This window comes from Scomber japonicus, chromosome 12 (assembly GCF_027409825.1).
Source record: "Scomber japonicus isolate fScoJap1 chromosome 12, fScoJap1.pri, whole genome shotgun sequence".
NCBI lineage: Eukaryota > Metazoa > Chordata > Actinopteri > Scombriformes > Scombridae > Scomber > Scomber japonicus.
The window spans coordinates 13033156-13053648 of record NC_070589.1 but is presented as its reverse complement, the minus strand read 5'-3'; the positions used below and the strand labels follow the sequence as shown (position 1 = coordinate 13053648).

General features: G+C 38.7%; 2 protein-coding genes across 2 annotated transcripts; both read right to left on the bottom strand.

Annotated features, from left to right (window-relative positions):
- Positions 1 to 691: 691 nt before the first annotated feature.
- Positions 692 to 7645, bottom strand: LOC128368761 (uncharacterized). The gene is made up of 11 exons (XM_053329637.1): positions 7453 to 7645; positions 7013 to 7125; positions 5991 to 6093; positions 4276 to 4741; positions 4060 to 4135; positions 3793 to 3859; positions 2434 to 2578; positions 2216 to 2276; positions 1993 to 2123; positions 1787 to 1876; positions 692 to 821 (listed from the first exon to the last, which is right to left on the bottom strand). The coding sequence occupies exons 1-11, from the start codon at positions 7554 to 7556 to the stop codon at positions 801 to 803; spliced, it is 1377 nt and encodes a 458-aa protein (XP_053185612.1). The 5' UTR covers positions 7557 to 7645; the 3' UTR covers positions 692 to 800.
- A 2695-nt stretch (positions 7646 to 10340) lies between these two features.
- lrrc8da (leucine rich repeat containing 8 VRAC subunit Da) lies at positions 10341 to 17596 on the bottom strand. Its single transcript, XM_053329596.1, has 2 exons — positions 17286 to 17596; positions 10341 to 14168 (listed from the first exon to the last, which is right to left on the bottom strand). Coding segments are annotated over exons 1-2 (2550 nt in total). The 5' UTR covers positions 17287 to 17596; the 3' UTR covers positions 10341 to 11619.
- Between the last annotated feature and the right edge of the window lie 2897 nt (positions 17597 to 20493).

The window sequence follows — 20493 nt, the reverse complement described above, 5'->3', positions numbered from 1 at the left end:
ATTGCAACATGTTCAAATCAAAGCCAATAGTCTCTGTTTTCAGGGCACAGAGTTACTGAGATGAATATTTCTGACTGAAAGTGATGGCACCTGAAAGCTCTTGAGATACAATTCAAGAATCTCAAGTTGAAAAAGTGACTATACAAGAACAAAAAGGAAAAATGTCTGCAAACTTGTTATGCATAGAAAGTGTTTTATAGTATTTCAGTAACTGCATTGTTTCTAATACAAATACAAAATTAAAACTGAGGGTGGTTAAGAAAAAACCTAACACACAGCCAGTGCTGACAATGCCCTTCATGTCACCTATATTTAATGATTAAATATACTGTTTTGAAATAATTTAATTTTAAATGTACTATATCACACAGATACAATGCTTAAAACATTTGTGTTGTTCTAAATAAAAAAAAGCAAAGAAACAAAATGTTTTCCAATCATTCTTTCACAAAACAGCATTGGATCCAAAAATTAATAAACAAACTGTCTTTTTAAGGTGACTTTAGATGGTGACCTGGAAGTACTGCGAATACAGCGAATGTTAAATGGACAAAATATAAAATGACAATCAGGTACAGTATAAACAAGTGTACAAAAATCCATAAACCTGTGACGATGACATGTTTTTTCTGACAACTCTTGAATGGCATATTCAGAGAGTGCACTTTTATCAACATAGTGCCACACCATTTCTGTGGTTGTGAGTCAAGGTGAACTGTTGTGTAAAGTCCATTGTTCTTGATCTGAAGCAAACAGTATCACAATGTAAACTTCACTGTGGGGACTGTGGATGAATTCAGTCATACAAATGGGCTGCCACCCTGAAAGAAAAGAATCAGTTTAGTAATCAGCTCTACATTTGGGTTACTTTCCCCCCACATATAGACTTGAAGGTATCCCAAGTGCAGTCGAATCCACTTGATGATTAATAACTACTTATAGCCTTGTAGAGTACCATTTAAGCCTCTAGTGTGAGGTAATGTAGTGTACTGGGACTAAAAACAAACACATTATTGAATGACTCCATTAAGACTTTAAGTGTTCTGTTTGGTTTATTGTCCCCTGAAATAAGTGCAAAAACAAAAATAATTGCAAACCTACCTTATATATAATGCACAAATTGTGTTTCTTTTACATTTTAAATGTTCTGCATTGCTTTTTATTCAAATTTCATCTTGAGACAGAATAGCACAAATAACAGATGTTTCCTTCCTGTACTGAGACAAAACTACTTACTGTGTTGAGTATGTAGACTGCAGAGTCTGTGTAGAAGTTTCAGTCTTGTCTGCCTTATTTTCTACTGCTTTCTCATCAAACTTGCTTACTTAAATAGTATATCTTTTACCTCACTCATACAATAGAAGATCATTACAGTGGCAAGTGGTAATGTGAATTGAATGAGGTCCTTTAAATTAAAGCTGCAACTAAATCGTTTTCAGTCTCACCTACACTGCCAATTATTTTCCTAATGAATTGTAACTAAGATAATGAAAACCCGAATGACAGTTATCCTTCATATATGAAAAGGAAAAACAGCAAATCCTCCCATTTGAGAGGTAGGAACTAGCAAATGTTTGGCCTTTTTGCTTGAAAAATGGTTCATTTGCAAAAGTTGCAAAAAAACCAAATTTCTATGGATTAAGTAATTATTTCAGTTCTACTTAAAATCAATCATATCAGCCCAAAATCTAACATTTCCCTCCCACTTTTTTCAGCGCCATAATATAGTGCATTATAAACACACTGCTGCTGCTTTACACACACATATGTTCAGTCAGCAAAATACCTTTAGGAAGTGTTCAAGCTGAGGTTTCAATTCTGTCATCATGGTTTCTGCTTTCTCAAGGCAGGCACGCCTCTGCTGCACACCAAACTCCTTCAGGAAATCAATCAGTAAATTAATCAGTCATCACCAAATCCATTCTAGTCAATGACAGAGATTTTCAGAAAAATTCAGTTATTTCTGTTATGCTACACAGTAGCCTGAGTTACCTTTGTGTTGGAGAGATGTTCTTGAGAGGTAATATGACTCTGCACTGAGGACACAGATGTGGATATGAAGACTTGGCAAGACGCACAGTGGAACATTTCAACCTTTGTCATGTGGTCGTTTTCCTGCAGAGCTGACAGTATAAAGACCACACTGTACTTAGACTTTGTTGTTTTACTAGAAAATAAAAAGACTTTCAGTTTGTTACTGTTCCAAGTTATTTACCTTGAAAAGCAGTGTCCTCTATGGCTCGGCTACACTGACGACTTTTATACAGCATGACTTCCTATAGGAGCAAAAATGTCACTCATCATCCAGACACACCAGCGTACAACATTTGTTTATATTTATATATGGTATATGTAGGTTGAAAAAAGAAACTGTCTCGGAAAAGACCACTGTTGCACATCAATAGGATGTCTTCATACTAAGCATCATCATACCTGTAAGAAGGCTATAGCCAGATCATCATAATTATTATGCTGCTGGATGTGCTCCAGTGTGTCCCAGTGACTCTTGCTGTCCAAGTGATCCTCCAGCTCCTGCCCATTGGCAAACTCAACATCACAAAGGTCACAGCTGATTGGGCTGAAAGAAAAATATGAAGCCATGTAGAGTGTTAACGCTTAAACAGAGAAAGATGATATTCATACAATATTACTGTGACCAGACTTCAATCAATAATGATTATTAGTCCGAGCTGATATTTTATTGCAGATATGTAACATCAGTAAGTAACATCAGGTTGCAGTGTAACAATGTCAAATAAATGTTTGATGTAATTTAAACATAATGTCTGCCTTCCATAGTAGCCTTCCTACTACACAGCATCAACAAATGTATTTTAACCAAAAATACCATAAAATGACTTTGGTGATCCAATGACTTTTCCTTAGGTTGGCAGATAGTTATCAGTGAAGTTTCTCAACAACTATTGGATGGATTGTCATGAAGTGTTGATTCCCACATTGATGTTCCCTTTAGGATGAATTGTAATCACTTTGTTGATTCCCTGACTTTCTGTCTACTATCACCATCATGTCAAATTTTAAGTAGTCTAATACTTTTATGCATGACTCATTACGTGCAAAAATAATGACACCCATCAGCCCCAGATATCTTTATGGCTTAAGACTCTTATTACATCACTGTTCCAACTTGCAACCTGTTCATGAAACATGAATGTGTACAGAAGAGACGGCATAAAGATCTGCCATCTGTAATGGTAATGGGATCTGTAAATGTTACAGTGTTGATTCATTAGGACCCAACAGAGATCAGTCAGTCATCAGTCACTCAAACTGTTCTTACATGATATTAAGAGACTTTGCAACTACAGCGTCTAAACTTTGTATGACTAAAAACTGATCTAGCAAAGTTGTAAAGTAATAATATGAGATTTTATTAGTTTGTACAGTGCTAAGTATGCTGGTCGCTTGGTCACTCACCCATGGTTTATTCTGTATCACAGTGTGTTTATAACTGATATGTGCATGCTCCTATTTTTTGCAGACATGTTTCAGTTACAAATGGACTGTGCTATCTGCAAAGGAATGTGGAAAGTATTACATTTTGGAAATTATATTACTCCCATCATAGCAACACAGTTATATGGACTTCCTCTTCTTGACAGATCCTAATCCTGATAATCAGATATAACTGTGCAGCAACATGAGCCAAACAGAGTCACATAATGTACTGAGCACAGCATGTATTATTGTTGCAATTGTGTGATGAATATATGAACACGTGATGTCTATGTTTTCTTCTACACCACCAAATTTATATGACACAATGCTTACTTGTCTATTATTATGCTTTTGCTTCTGTTCTTTGTCACCTCTTTGGAAGATGTGATTTGGTCCAATCCTGCAGAACATTAAACAAGGAATTGGTTAAGTTCACAGAGGAAATACATTAGCAAAAATATTCCAAGTAGCACTTTGCTCATTCAGAAACTCACTGGACTGTTAATGATAATCTTTCCAAACACTGTTCTCAAGTATGTAATGCATGCAATCATGTTCTTATAGAGTAACAGCACAAAATTCACAAAAATGCCAACTTACCTGTTCCCATATGCCCCAACTGATGTTGATAACCCAGCTCTGACCTGGGTGGGGATAATCTAACAGTAGTGCCCATCTGCAGTAGAGAAAAATACAACAAAGTACATCTAAGAGGACTCTGTATCCTGCTAATGTTTCAACACTGAATGTCCAGTAAAAACATAATGTCAACAAGCTGAGATGCAACTTTGATATTCTCAGTCTTACTGGTGATACCTCTCTCTTGTATTCTGGCATTGTTATCCTCTCTTCTCCGTTGGTCCTGTGTCCTCCATAAGATCCAGGGAACTGCTGAGTGGAGGAGCTGTGAATAAGCCTGTCTGGGCTGCGACTTCTGTGGTCCATAGGTCTATTGATAGAACCATACCCAGGCCGGTCAAGTGATTCAGTGTCTGGGCTGTAAGCTCGTCGTTCAGTTAGTCTATGGCCTTGACCGAGACCTCGACTCTCACTAGGTCTGGTTCCAGGGTTAAAGTCATGTCTGTCAAGAGGTCTGCTGCCTGGTTCAGAAAAGGAAGAATTCCAGTGACGGATTTCAAGACAACCTCTGCTGGGAGACAAGCGCTGTCGTGTCAAGTTTTTATCCTGGTCAGGTGGGGAGTGGTCGTGGTTTGAGCCACGTCGTGTCATGTCGGACTCAGAGTCTGATGAGCCGGGATCATAAGGGTCGTAAAGCTCAATCCTGAGGGAAATGGAGGAAGAATTTCAGTTTGTATATGTCATATGAATTCACTATTCTGTTACAGCGTTGGTAATTTATCTAAAGAGCTGCTGTAAGGACATGTGACCATTAACCATGTATGTTCATGAGCACTTAAACTGTGTTATCAAGCTACATAAACTGTTGGTTGAGGGGACGGGAAGGGTCAGCTTTTTTTAGAATGAGAAAACTAATTAGAGGCTGTGCACATTTCCTGAAATGTCTCCATTTATTTAAGCAGTCACTAAGGCGCTGCACATTTCCTGCCGCTTGCACTTTTACTTTACAAGGTCCACCTGGAATAAGTCCTAATGAGGTCACCTTCAGCAGACCATATTACAACATTTTTTGTCACAGCAAGGCAAAGTTAAAGGCTCAAGTGTGGAACAACCTGTACTGCAACATCACTCTCTGCCTAGGGCCTGGGGAAAAAAAAAATCCAAACAACAGATTCAGGTACTCATTGGGTCAAAGAGTGAGAGGTTTCAAGCAGAGGGTGGCAGTGTCATCAGTGAAAAGTGGTTATCATTCAAAGGGCCCACAGAACTTGTAGGAAGATTTACAAATGTATTATAAGGGGCCACACAATTTCTGCATACATCCTGCAGGAGGAGCCTTCAGTCTTTTTTATTTCTTATGTTAGGATCAGTAAACGGAAGGTTTCACTTCAATGACAATAGGGCTGGGTATCTTTTAAAAAATGACGATACCCATACCAATCCAAGTATCCTTAAAGTGATAGCAATACCAACTGAGTAGTTACCCATCAAGTGAATAGAAGCATTAAATTACATAAAATGCCACCACTCCTCCACATCAAAAGGATTTGTTTTTACATAACAATGGCGTTATAGGCATGTAGTGTAGCCACACTTTAAAGCATTGGCATCTTGGCTGCTAAAGTAGTAAGCATGCTAACTCAAATTCACTGCGACTTCACCACCACAGACAGGTTGTAGCTGCTGTGGTAGTGGGCCAATAACATGTCACATTAAATCGAAGAGTGCTTGCTTGGCTGTGAGCAAATCTATACAAATAGTCAGATTTTCTAGCTCTGGGTGTAAAAAGGATCGATTGCAGGTATCGTTTGATGGGAGACATTTTAATACTACTTGGTATTGATTCATTTCAGTTGATATCTTAAAAAAGGTATCTAATACCGATCACCAGCCCTAAATGACAAGTGCTGCATCTTCATTTTACCACATCAAAATACTGTACACAGGCTTACCTTTCTGAACTGTTTGTGTTTTTGTCCTGAGAACTGTCATCGTCACTTAGTTCACCGTCTACTGGTTTGAATGAAGACTTCCATCTACCAGCAGAAGATTGACCTGAAGAATACAAAAGGTAAATGAAAAATGAGGGCAGTTTATCCAGAAAAGACTGGCTGTATTTAGATATGTAATCTAAAGACTACAAACTAGAGAAGAACTAAAGACAAGACTTTATTAGTTACTAGGGTAAGACCTAACACAATAATCCCCAATTATAAACTGACCTTTTTCCAATGGTCAGCATGCATGCCACACAGTTTGACAGAGATGACCTTCCATTAAATTGTGAATATTATCAAAGTCAATAAGCAGACTGAAGCTTAAATAGCTTGAGTTGTGTAAAATATTAAAATGAACATTGAGCCTGTATTCATTATGGTCAAGTTGCATAGTAACGTAGTTAATAATGCAAATGCAAACTGATGTGAACAATCTTAACTGTATGCATTATATTTCAACAATAACATACTTTATACACAAATGGGCCATAGACAATTTCATAATAAAGTGGAATTTAAGGAACTATAGACAATACTCAGCTGCATGGTAGGCTTTAGGGTTGCTGCAAACAGTTATTGAGATTATAAAGTAATCTGTTGGATAATTCTACATGAAACAGTAGAGTCAATAAAATGTCAGAAAATAGTGGAAAAATATCATTATAATTTCTCAGACCCCTGAGATATCCTCAAAATCAAACCCATTGCCCAAAACACAAATACACTGCATTTCCAATTCTGTAAAATACAGAAAAGCAGCAAAACCTCACATTTGAAATGCTGAAATCAGAGTGTATTGGGGTATAATTAATTAATTTACTAATCGACTAATAATTTCAGCTCAAGTTTAGACAATGGTTGATTATGATGTAATTAGCAATTTGGCTTAATTATGCAAAAAGCATTGGTTTAATCCATTGTAGGATCCTCCTAGGAACAAAGTAGGTGTGTTTAAATGTCCACAGAGGTTACTATACCTGCTCTTCTATGAGCTGGTCGTGTCTTTGCAGCCATGTCAGATGTCCTGATGTTTGAGTTTGGTGGTTTCATGGGCATGTGTATCATACATTCTCTGAAGTCTTGGGGTGTTCTGGTTATCATAGAAAACACACAAGTGGGAACAATTCAATAGGACAACCGAATACCTAAATGACAGCTACTGAATATCAATGTTGCAGGTAAAAGGTAGCATTTTATGAAATAGCTCAGTAGTGTTTCCTGTTAGCTGTAGCCATATAGTCTCAGTCCAAAACAGATAGTAAACGATGCTTGGGTTAGCGGTTTAACATGCAAATGCACCACCATTCAAACAACAAAAACACCTTGCGCAACATGGTACATCTGAAACGTCTTCGCATAAATGCAGCTACTTTAAACACTTATGTTGGCTAATGTTATTGTGACTGCACTGAATTACCTTCCAGCTTGTTGCTGATTGAACAGGCCAACTGGAGCAGGTCCTGTAGCTGCTGCTGCTGCTGCTGAAGTGTTGAAAGGAACATTTCTCTGACGGTTCATCATTTATTTACTAAAAGCAGCAGGTCAGAATGTGAGTGAAGAGAGGGTGTCTTATCTGTTCAGAGCGCAGTGTGTCTGCAGGCCTCCTCTATAGGGACACTTCCGGCGCAGGGCGGCACTAGTTGAACACTTCCGGTGCAGGACGGGGAATGCCATCAAAATAAACAGAAGACACTAAACCATAATCTGTTATCGGGAGAAAAAACACAGCATTATCAGCTGTCAAGCATATGGTGCTGTTAAAACTGGAGTGCGGGACCTTTGTCTCCCCCTTCTGGCAGTGAAAGTGAAGGCCTAACCCTTTTTTAAAACTCTTTAGGCCTGATGTGAAATACAGAGATTTATCTGAAGGTTATAGGCTTAATCAACATTGTTTGATTGCATCGATTGACAAGGGCTGGAAATGAACAGATATTCATTTCTGAATAAAAGTTCAGCAGTGCAGGTTTAACTGAGTCATGATGCTTTCTGACACTTAGTCTACCACTCTCTGCATTGATTACTGACCAACTAATAAATTACACTAGGCTACATTTGTAACATTTCTTTGATATAGCTACTATTAAAACAACTAAACATGAATTGCCTTATAAAATTACTTCAAACCAAGCACGTCACAATCATATTGTCATCACTATGTGCAGCTTTTGAAAGCAACCATGGGGCGATGTTTTTTTTCCCCTAGATGGCGAAGTCATGACCCGCCCTCTTCCACCACTACTAGTTGCCTTTGTTGATTGAATTGGTTATGTCTAGAGCATGAGGAGTCAGATTGTTTAGGGTGGCCTGCAGCTTTAAAAGTATTTTCACCTGCCAACAGATGGTGACATACTGCAACACATTACACATTTTGTGTTCAGGGATCCCCTCCAGGCATGTTTACAGATGTATGAAAAATACCCTGTTTGGAATAAAAAGAATTGTCTGACATGTTTGTTTTTTTCACAAAAGTTCAATTTGCCTTGTAAAAAATATTAAAATTATTTAATTATTACTAAAACTACTATTATTTATTAGGCTGATCTATTTTACACTAAATCTACTCATAAAGAATACAGTTATATTATATCGCTAATTCAGAAACTATGAAAATACAAATATTCTTCATTTCAAAACTTTTCCAACAAAATGTTTCCTGCATTGTAAAGTCCATTGTCAACGTTTGTCCAATGGAGGCTTCAAGTTTCAATATCATGATGTCACAAATCATGCTCATAGGCTCACCCCTAAAATCAGATTTTATTGCACACAGAGACAAAGAAAATGAATGTGAAAACAGTCTTATAGCATCAAACTCTGCAAGTACATCATTCTGCACAGTGAAGCTCAAACATCCAACTGTACCAACAAAATGAAAAATACAATTTTGAATGGTGGAAGACTATACACCCTATAGTAGATTGATGCACCTCTATTTAATGTCACAAACAGGGGTTTCCAAGTCTTTATCTATCTATCTATTTCTGTGATTTGTTATTTTCATGTCAGACCAAAATGTATACATGGTCAAAATTTTCTTCCTGGTAGCTTGATAACAAACCAGAATAATCATCCCAAAGTATAAACACAGTATGATCAAAACTTCCTAAACATTTATCCAGTCTAACTAGTGCAGAGAAATAGGAAGGTTGAATCATCAGCTGAGTTATCAGTTACCCAGATCCATTGTGTGTCTCACAAATGTTTGGAAAATATGTCTCACTGAAGCACAATGTCAGATTTACCTGTGTTGTCAAGCTGTACCAAAATTTACATCATGCATATTCCTAAACAAAATTGCTTTAACTGTAATTAATTAAATAATGTGTAGAGGAGACAAGGGTGTATGTTAAACGTTGAGTGAGTCCAATGATGAGTGAGAATGATGAAAAAACATATCCAGACTATAAGCAAGAACATGTGCTGACACTCTCAGAGCTAGGAGAGGATATCTCAAGGACAGATACTTTGTGATGTAAATTCTCAGAATAAGAATGATTTATTGAGCATGTTACGGCAAGGCCATTAGTCAGACTGCTGAACAGAAGGCTACATACATGCATAACACACATGACGTCTATGACCTGGTCAAGAAGTATACAGAAACAGTTAATCTATTGTTCTTCATCAACAGGACTCACTTGCTCACATTAACAATGTTACTGGTTTGCAGAGGACCAGCATACGTTTCCTGTATAGAACCATCCCTTACACTCGAAAACTGAATGGTCTGATAGAAATCATAATTTTGGCAGGAACATCATATAGGTGAACATTCATCATCTGGTAAAAAACATGGATAATGTGATTTAAGTCTTAATTGTCATTAAAAACCTGCACAGTCAAGACAAATAACTGGAAACAGTGTGTGGACTGGTTTGGAGTGAATTAAACTTAAGAAATTATTCTATCTTTCTAATAGTGTTATTAATTGCTGCATTGCATTGGAATAATTGACCATAAGAGTGGTAATAAATATTAGTTACAACTGTTCCGAAAAAAGATCCATGAATATAATTCATTTGCATTTCAGATTACCAAGAAAAGCAAAATGATTTGACATATAAAACACAGGTCAGGTATTTTTGACTGGGGGGAAAAGAAAACTTGAAAAAATGTATGGAGAAAAATAAAGCAGGAGAGCTTTATATCTTTTGTATGTACAGACTCTGACAGTTTGGACAACGCTTATCTTGCATTTGAATTGCACAACAAAAGCTAGAGAGATATGCATAAAAAGAAACATGCAGTCATGTTCTTGATAACATTATTTCAATAAAATTCAACTCTGCTTTTGTTGTGGTTGATAAAATGCATTCAGTATAAATATATAGGTGAGGGAAAGTGACATTTTTTGAGTTGCCAAGGGTGGACATGACAAGAAAATGTTTGTACACTGCTTTACAGGCTCCATAGCTTTGGATGTGAAATTGTTCATGTTAAAAATGCATTAGGAATTTTACTCTGAATTCACATAAATATACCTTGGAAATTTAATGCCTGATGTTTTCACAATGTATTTACCACATTAGTGTTTAGTGTGCACTTTGAATAGAATAATAATGATAGGACATTCATCTAAAATCTTGTTTTATTGTGCCATAAAGTTTGAACTTTGAGCATAGGATCACCAAGGTGGTACAGCAACTCTGAAGAACACTTATATGTTGGCCTACACAGAAATACATTGAGAAGAATGAAGGCAGACAGGTTTATCATTACATAATCAGTCCAAGCCATGACCCATTTAATTACACATTTAATTTTTAAAACATGATTAAGAAAGATGGTCAAAAGATTTCCCTTTTATTAGTTCATGTCTGTGTAGGAACACGTTATCACAAAAGATATTTCACTGATCTTTATATCATTAGGTTTTCAATGTGCAAATGAATTACTCTAGGCCTTAGTATACAATCTCTACAAAGGTAAAAGTTCATTTCTGGTGCTTAGTCTCCACCTGAGTTTCACAACTCTGAAATCATTCTGTTAACTATAAGACATTAAAATAAAGGTTATTGATTTCAACAAAAGTTAAAAATTACCAGGAAGGGAGCATTACATTGTGATCTCTTCCTACACATATAGAAATTGCTGTGTGTTCATATGAAAAGTGACAAGACAACATGAAATTGTCATTTTTGGCTTTTTGTTTGTGAAAGCCCTCACTGTAAAAAAATAGCAGCAGTTAAGGCAAAAAAGATTGTTCCCCATGGTTACAAGTTTACCTGAGTACCTAAAACATTAGTGATACGTCTACATACTGTGAGCAAACAGTTTTGGTCTACAGAATATTAGAAAGAGAATCTAATTTCCTAATGTTTTATTGTTCAAAGCTCTGAAATGCTAATTGCCAAAAATCAGAATAATGTTGAATTAGATGATACATACTCTGCAACATTAAAAGTAATCTGCATTCATTTCACTACATAAGCATCTAAGACAACCCATAAAAACAATCAAGAAAATGCATTCATTTTTGTGGATATAACAATAATAAAACAATAATAGTAAAAAGATCACTATTCCATCCCATTATGCAGGCTACCACCACAGCTACCCAGCCTGTCTGAATGGTCATTTTGTGCTATAAGCCACTCGTAAAGGACACGTTGGTCTCTCGGTTGATGCTCTCCTTAACTTCCACAGGCAGTGTGTCAAAGAGATGGTCCTCCACAATCAGGTTGTTTTTGCGCAGCAGGCGACAGTTGCCTAGCTGGGCAGGCAGTCTTTCCAGACAGTTTCCTCTCAGCTCCAGCTGAGTGAGCTGGACCAGCTGACCCGCAGTCTCTGGCAGCACAGTGAGCGCGTTGTACCCCAGGCACAACACTTTTAGCTTGGTGCACCTGAACAGAGGTTTGGGCAGCACCTCCAGCTTGTTGGAATTGATGGCTAAGTGCTGGAGGTTGTGCAGAAGACCCACATCCGGTGGCAGCACTGTGATGGAGTTGTGGCCCACATCCAAGTGCCGCAGTTTAGGTAGAGTGAACAGGGCTGGAGGCAGAGACTCCAGTTTATTGTGTGAGAGGTGGAGAGACTCCAGAGACTTGACCTGGCCAATGGAGGATGGAATGGTGATAATTTTGTTGTGCCAAAGTTTAAGGCATGTCAGCCTCTTGAGGTGCTGGAAGCTTATGATCTCCTCTATGGTTCGGATGTTGTTCGATTTCAGGTCAAGTTCCTGTAAGTTGGTCAAGCTGAAAATAGCATGTGGAATCCTCTCCAGTTCACAGCTGTGCAGCTCCAGTTCGATGAGATTGGTCATTTTTTTCAGACTATTTAGTACCACCAGTTTTGTACCGTCATTGTGTACCACTAACTTTATTAGGTGTGGCGACAGCTCTGTGATGTTTGTGGGCATTTTCGTGAGGTTACTCTTCAGGCATAATGTCTTTAAATGCCTCAAATCTCGCATGGACTCTAGACCAATCATCTTGTTATTTTCTGAGCTCAAGTTCCCGATTAGGTTAAGCTCTCGCAAACTCCTCAGCAAATACACCCAAGTTGGGATCTCAGCAACATCTGTGAACTTGACATGAAGGCAACGAAGATGGTCACGGAGGAAAGCGAAACCGGTCTGCTCTACTTTGGCTGGACAGTTACAGAGATGCAGCTCCTGCAGGCTGGTCATTTGGGAAACCTTTGCTGAGAATCTCACCTCAGGAATCAGCTCCAGTTTGAGCACTTCCAAGTCTGTAAGGTCAAACACTGCATTTGGCAGACCCGAGAGCATGAAAAGATGCAGTTCCAGCTGGTCCTGTGCATTACGGGTTACCAGCTGCCGTAGCTTCTCAAAGGTCCACTCATGATTGAGGCTGATCTCCCTCAACTTGTTTTCACTGACTTCAGACAAGAAGACACCAAAGCGCTTGGAGTAGAGTTGGTCATACTGGTCAACCATGTGTAAGAGGAATGCAAAGTCATTTTTGACATCAGGAATGTCACTAAAGCTGCTCTCTTCCCTGACCTTCTCAAATGAGTACTCTTTCAGAGGTCGTCGGAACACCCAGAAGAGAGAGTACAAGCACGCCATCCCATAGATCAGTATCAAAGCCATGTAGCTAATAAGCAGCTTGTTTAGCATGAAAGCCATGTTGTGCGTACAGAAGAACTTTCTATACCCGGTTAATTGTTTAATATCAGGTTCACAATCATGTTTAAAATTAATTTCAGCCAAAAAGGTTGAGGTGTAGGACAATATCAAAATAAACTTGACCGTTTTGACAATAGTCTGAGCTACATAAAGCTTGTAGATGAAATCACTGTCCTCAACATGAGCTCTAAATTTTCTCACTTTCTCAAATAGGGCTTTGGCCTGCTCTCCATCCTTTTTATCCAAGATTGTCATACTACTTGGGGCCTCTGCAATGGGTTTATCTGCTGAGAACTTCACCCCAAGCATGGGTGTGGAGGAGTTGGCATTTGTGCCTTCCTCCTTCCCTTCTAAAGATATCTGCTTTGGTGCTGAGGAGGTGCCGGTCAATCTCTGTTTGTTCTCCTCGGAATCCTCACAAGCTGTTTCAGATAAAGCCTTCGTCGTCCAAGGGGACTCAAAACATCTTCCCAGAATAGAAACAAAATGTTCGATCTTTGAGCTTGTTTTGGGGTATTTGAACCAGAAATTGCTACTGACCATGAGAACAAGGGTGTGGATGAGGGTGAGGTATGGAAAGTACTTGGAGTACCAGGGCAAGGCAACATGGTAACATATTTGGTTGATAAAGATATATTGTTGATAGTCCAAATTGGTCCTGACCCCTGTTGGTTGAGGTTGGTTGGCATATTTCTCTGCATTCACGGCAGTGTGTTGATGCGTGACGTAGAGCTCATGGACCGCTCTGTCAGGTAGGTCCTTAGTGACTAATGGGATGTTGGTTACAGAGGCCCCGGTGGCTGCCTCCCGCGTGCTCTGTGGGGGGAACGAGTCAGGCTTAGGTCCAGCTGCCTCGTCTGTGTCCTCCAGACAAGGAAGACAGGCCACCTGGTCCTTGGTGATCTGCATTGTCATGGCGAATATGGCCAGCATGAGCATGACCAGCCCCAGGTAGTCCATGAAGACGTCCCACCATGGTTTTAGGATGCGGTACGTCGGCTGAATGTCATTCAAGGACGCAACCTCAGTAAGTGTGAACATCACTGCAACAAAGTGAATGTGAGTCAGTTAATTCACATTCAATCAGTTATTGGTATTAATGCAAAAGATTGACATTTTTATTAGAGCTGAAACAATTAGTAAAATAATTCATTGATTAACAATTTTAATATCAAACAAATGTATTTTTCAATCAAAAAAAAATCCAAACATTCTCTGGTCCCTCTCAACAATTTGAGAGATTTGCTGCTTTTTCCCTTTTTAACATCATTGTACACACATTGCAATTATATATTGGTAACAGTATATTTGGATTTTGGACAGTTGGTCAGACAAAACTGACCTTTGAGGCTACTAACCTGGGAAGAGTGATGGACATTTTAAACTTTAAGTTTTAAACTTTTTATGCTAACATTTGTCTATTTAGTCCTAGCCAAAACAGTCCTTTATGGTGAACTTTCAACATGTTTCTCCTTTCTTGTAATCTTTGAGGAACGTAAGAAGGAAAATTCAAAAATAACATTCAACATGAGCTGAACCTAGACCGGTAAGTTACACCTTTAATCCACATCAGGTTGCCAAAAGCAGACTGCCACATCCTGTTCCCTGCTAACACTGCTTGAGTAACCATATTTAACTCCCAACTTTACAACGTGTGAATGAGTAACTACGAAGGCACTGCTGAGTGTTGGCGTGCTCCATCATTTTATCCTGGAGTATTAAATTCCTCTCACTTTTCAGTCATGTTTCATTCAGTAATATTTTAATGATGTTGAAGCACCAAGCCAAGTGTGCGCTAAATCCAGACGTCTTACAACATGTTGTCGCTGGAACACTGCAGAATCCTTTGATGTGAGTATAAGTCCACCAACTGTTCTGACTCACTAAGAAGTTTGGCATGCATGTGTTTCATTTAGTGAATCACCGCAAAGTGTGTGTGTCTCTCTTTTCTTATTTCGTAGATGTGGCACTTTGTTTCATCTCTTTCCTGTTTCTTATCCAACCACACAATTGAGAGCAATACGACCAAAAAAAAAACCCTGTATTTCTATGAGTATACACATTTTTATGTGTCTATTGTGACTGATCATTTGTTGTTTCTTAAAGCCCTGGGACATGCACTGAAATTCAATATTTACCTGACACGTTTTGAATATTTCATACTGAGTTTCAGCACTGAAGCAGAGGACATCCTGAATAAATAATAGTGTCCCCCTGAGGATGTTTAGAGGAAAATAAATATTTGACTATATCCTTCCAGTGACATATGAATGACATCTTATTACACATATTAGGTCATTTGACAGTTTAGCCCTTGTCACTTAAGATTAAATCTCTTTGACCTTAGACTTTTTTTTTTAGAATTCACTTGAAGCTTTGTTGTCCACACTGCAGCAGAAACTCCACTTAAAGAACGTCTGGTTTCATATAAAGTCTCACATTTAAATGTTCAGAAATAGGCTTCTAAATTAGAGGGCATTAAATGTTAAGGCAGTACTGAAAGTTGTTGAAAGACGGCTGCATTGTGATTAAAAACCAGCAGTAAGAACTTGAAAAGGTGGGGCTGTCAGTGTGGTTTGTTGGAGAATCAGTCACATCAAGATCAGTAAAGTTTCACTTCACATCAGTGCCACTTCCTGCACAGATGTTATGTCAACATCATCATCTTCTGTCCAAGTCAAAAAGTCAAAAACAAAGTCAATTGGCTGCTACTGGTTTTTGTGCTTGTGTAGCAGTGGCTAGTAGCGAGCCAATATTATCAGTTATCAGTTATCATATTAGTTTATTACAGACATATTGCATCAGCACATGCGCATGAAATTGCAGTGCAGCAATGCCAACATTATGTTGGAGGTCATTTAGAAACAGTGTCTCCAATACATAGTTTGAATAAATGTTCATTTATTTATTTCAGAATTATATTATATTATATTATATTATATTATATTATATTAAAACACTCAAATATTTGACATTGTAAAGCTATAGTCTTCACAGCTAATTTTAAGATTAGTTTAAAATAATCTGAGAACATGCTCTGTTTCATTTAGTCTGGACTTGTAGGCAGTGGCTCCTCCACAAGTCATGTGCAGTCAGGTCTGAATTTTTATTTGCATGAGGGAGCTTTGTAGTTTTCATTTTCAACAAATTGTGCACATTACCATGACAGCATGTTTTTTTGGGTGAGCCTAGATAGGATTTTGCTTTAGAGGCTCCTTTCCACATAACAACCAGCCAGTCTTCAGTACATTTATTGTTCCTTTCATGATTTTTACAGTACTGAAAAAGAAGTCAAATCTAAAAAGGGGACTTATGGTTGATCATAAGCAAAGATCAAACTATATCCGAGCAACGTGTGATCTTCAGGTTTACAGATCTATAGCACCAGGATCAGTGATGTTTATGTACAGTGACAAAGTTGATAATGACTACACAGTAGTTTATAATTACCGACCCTTCCCCTGTCTCTTCATGCATGGCAGAAGAACACACATTCAAATGGACTGTGAAAAACCAAGCTTTTGTGTGGGGGGCCCCAAGAGGGGGAGGAGCCCTGTACCATGGGCGGGGCCCTGGCAGCAGGAGTAGGGTGCTGAAAAGTGCCCAAGTTCTCACAGTGGCTTGAACTACTCAGACAGTCTTCATAAAACCGACTTTACCACAAGCATGTAAAGGGTAAATGAATTCAGATTGATGATTAATAAAACAAGGGCCACCACACAACAAGAACTTTAATCCAGGTCTGGACTCCAGATAGAAGGAAGTGAGTCTCACAATGGCCCTGTGGAAAAAAAAAATCTGTAGCTATGCATTTTTGCATCTACACAGACTTTTTTCCACCACAAGAGGAAATAGACCTTTTTTCTTGAATTGAAAGAAGAGACGTTTGACCTTTTTCCCCTCACGTGAGCAGTTCTTGCGCAGATCTGTTTCTGTAGCCTACTGGGTCAGGTGACTTGTTGAAACATGTGAAATAGAGGATCAGCATGTGTCCCGGTGTTAAACATTCACACCAGGTAACCAGGTTTCTTATCTGCACACTTATTATCTTCTGGGCCACGCGGGATTAAAGAACAGACTATCTTATCTAAAGTTATTGATTACTGAGAGCTTCAAATGATTTTTGAATTAATGAACAAGTAAAAGAAAAATATACTTACTGCCTGTGTGGCGTTATTTAAATCCAATTATTTCTTCTTCAGTCTGCATGCCACTTTTCGCTGCGTTCTTCAGGTGCGCCTCTAACCTAATTTCTCAGCCACGTTAAAACTGTGGGAATGACGCTCGGCTGTTACACAAAGGCCTGCGGAGCATTTGTGGGTGACAGCGCGGCTTGTCGGCTACACCCCTCATACCTGAGCCCGAGCAGCAGAGCCGGCTGTGAGACTGTAGGTCAGACAATATGCGCAGACGGACCTCCAGTACAATTTCTAAGAAAAGGCAGATCCAATATGGAGCCGCACAGAGCGCTGTTGTGGGTGTTATGCGCGCCTCTCATTGGAGGATGATATTACGGCAACTCTCCGAAGACACCGCCTGCTTGGTTATCTGATGCCGCGTTCAGGGCGTGTCGGAAAAAGCGCCAATGGACAGTCGCACACAGTCAACAGCGGGGTTGAAAGGAACCGAAAGTTTATATTTACCTTAGCCCAACATTTGTGATTCCAGCACAGTCACATAACGTTCCACACGCAATCCTTAGAGGACTCTTACCTGTTACAAAGCACTGTAAATGTAGGCTAGTTTTGTGCTGTCACAGCCAGGTGTCTGGTGACGTTCACATCAAGTCCATCGTTTTGAAACTCAAATGATGAATTTAAATGCAAGGAAAAACATGCCATCACTCCATAACAATTTGATTTTGAACTGTGCTGATTGATGTGAGTGCTGTGTAGCAAAGACCCAATCTATCTCAACTCAGCAAAGCTATTCAAATGATAGGCTACTGTACATTACAATTATATGATGCCAGGCAGGAGACATTGTTTGATTAGTATGTTTTACTGCCCTTCTTTTATGCTATAATAAAATCAGATATGTTATCTGTTGGTGCACTAAATTCTGTGACTCAGCAGATTCAGTGACCTAATTAGGAACATCAACTCCACCAAGACTACAAGGGGTTTAAAATATAGCCTTCTTATACTTACTTATAATACAACATCGTATGATATTATTGTTTATTTTGACACTATATAATAACACAGCATTTCGATAGGGTTACATATTTAAACAGCAGAAACTGTAGTGTGTTGGTCTGCCATTAGAAGACTAACACATCACCTAACACATCACCTTCATTCTTAATCCTCCACCTTCCCAGTATCTGGTAAGACACACATTTTTACACAATTAGTCTACGTTACCTATTGAAAAACTATAAGGCCATCATGTTTACGAACATATATCAAAATAGTATCGCCAACATTTACCGAAGTTTCTACTTAGATCTACGGTGTGTTACAGGCGTTTGTGTAACATTTTACGCCTTATAACTGCTGTTTGTCCTACGTTACTTGAATGCAGCACGAGTTCCCCCAGTTTCTTTCAGTCTCAGACGCCACAAAATGCTTCATGGTGTTGGCGGAAATAACCTAGCAGACTAATTAAGACTTCCCTCAAGCTTTTTGTACACACACCACGTGTTGTACATGCTGCATTATGTTACTATAGTTAAACTATCCTGCTATAATTAACTTCTAATAACAATGCAGTGTTTATATTCTGTACAACTATCTATCTATCTATCTATCTATCTATCTATCTATCCATCTATCTATCTATCTATCTATCTGTCTGTCTGTCCATCTATCTATCTATCTATCTATCTGTCTGTCTGTCTATCTATCTATCTATCTATCTATCTATCTATCTATCTATCTATCTATCTATCTGTCTGTCTGTCTATCTATCTATCTATCTATCTATCTATCTATCTATCTATCTATCTATCTATCTATCTATCTATCTGTCTGTATATATTATTGGCATTGACAAACTCAACAGTCAATAGGACCCTGAGTGCTGAACTCATGCATCATTTCCAGCTCTTTCTGGATTTGGTTGATGATGCACCGGGTGGAGGAAGTGTCTCTTCAGTTGCTACCAATACAGGTTTCAACCGGTCCTGGGCTGCTGGCTGTTGGCACTCTGCTCTCACTCACGCTACCCTTGTACTTTGAGAGGCAGGACAAAAAAAAACAAAACAAAAAAAAACAGAAGAAGAAGAAGGGGGGAAAAAAGAAAGAAAGCAGCCACTGGGGTGTGTTGTTGTGTGATAGTGTACCGGTTTGCAAGCTCAGATGTGGAGGTGGTGCATAACCATACAAACCACATGTAGACTGTTTACACTGATAAATGGTCTTATTTGCAGGCTTTATAGAGAAATCAGTGTCACAGTTTTACGTAGTCTATAGTGGAACTTTAAAGAACCCTAAACAGAGACAGAGAGGATAAAGTAAACTTACTCACCTTTCTGCTTTGAGTCACATAATTTCACACTCTTAATGACTGCCTGCACTTCTTATTTCCAAGATGCATGTCTTAATTTTTTGTATTTAGGCATGAATGATAGTCTAAGTTTATACCGATAATGACAATAATTATATAACACACTGTCCTGATTGTTACCAGACTGTGGTGACACGTAGTTGGTGTGGTCTAAAAGGTTCAAAGATACTGTAACGGGTGGGTTTGTCATCATGGTGGTTGGACAGTATGGTGTTTCTTCTCTGTATGGGTAATGCAGCTAACAGCTGTGGAGCCCAGATGCCCCTGGCAACCCGTTCAGTATGTTGAGAATATGCTCAATGAGCTATAAATTATTCAACATAAACCTCCCTCTCCGTGAAGAATACACTAACACTAGCTTTTGGGCTAGCTGTGCATCAGATACACACGTGTGAGCTCTCTATGTGGAAGTGGTAAGAAATATTCATTCAATTTTGGCCAAAACCACAAACCAACAACAACCACAAACAAACCGTTTCTATGGTAATTAATTTGCTGTATGCACGATAAGCACAGAGTTGTCTCACCCACACACACAGTGGGGTAGGAAATTCAGGATTAGGTGAGGGTAAGTTGTAGTGGAGAGGCTTAGAGGTAAGAGGATGAATAAGTAAGTCATCAGTAGGGGGTTTTTCAGGTATATTGGGACAAGAAAGAGTGTGTGTTTGTGTAGTGAAATTACATACAGCGCTCCAGGTGTCTGCACAAAGTTTGTTTGCCTATACCTGGATCCTTTGTTATTACTAAGAATAGTAAAGACTGCTGATGTGATATGATGTTACTACTGGGAAATAATGAATAAACTGCTCCTCAGGCATCACGGTATTCTGTGTGTGTGTGTGTGTGTGTGTGTGTGTG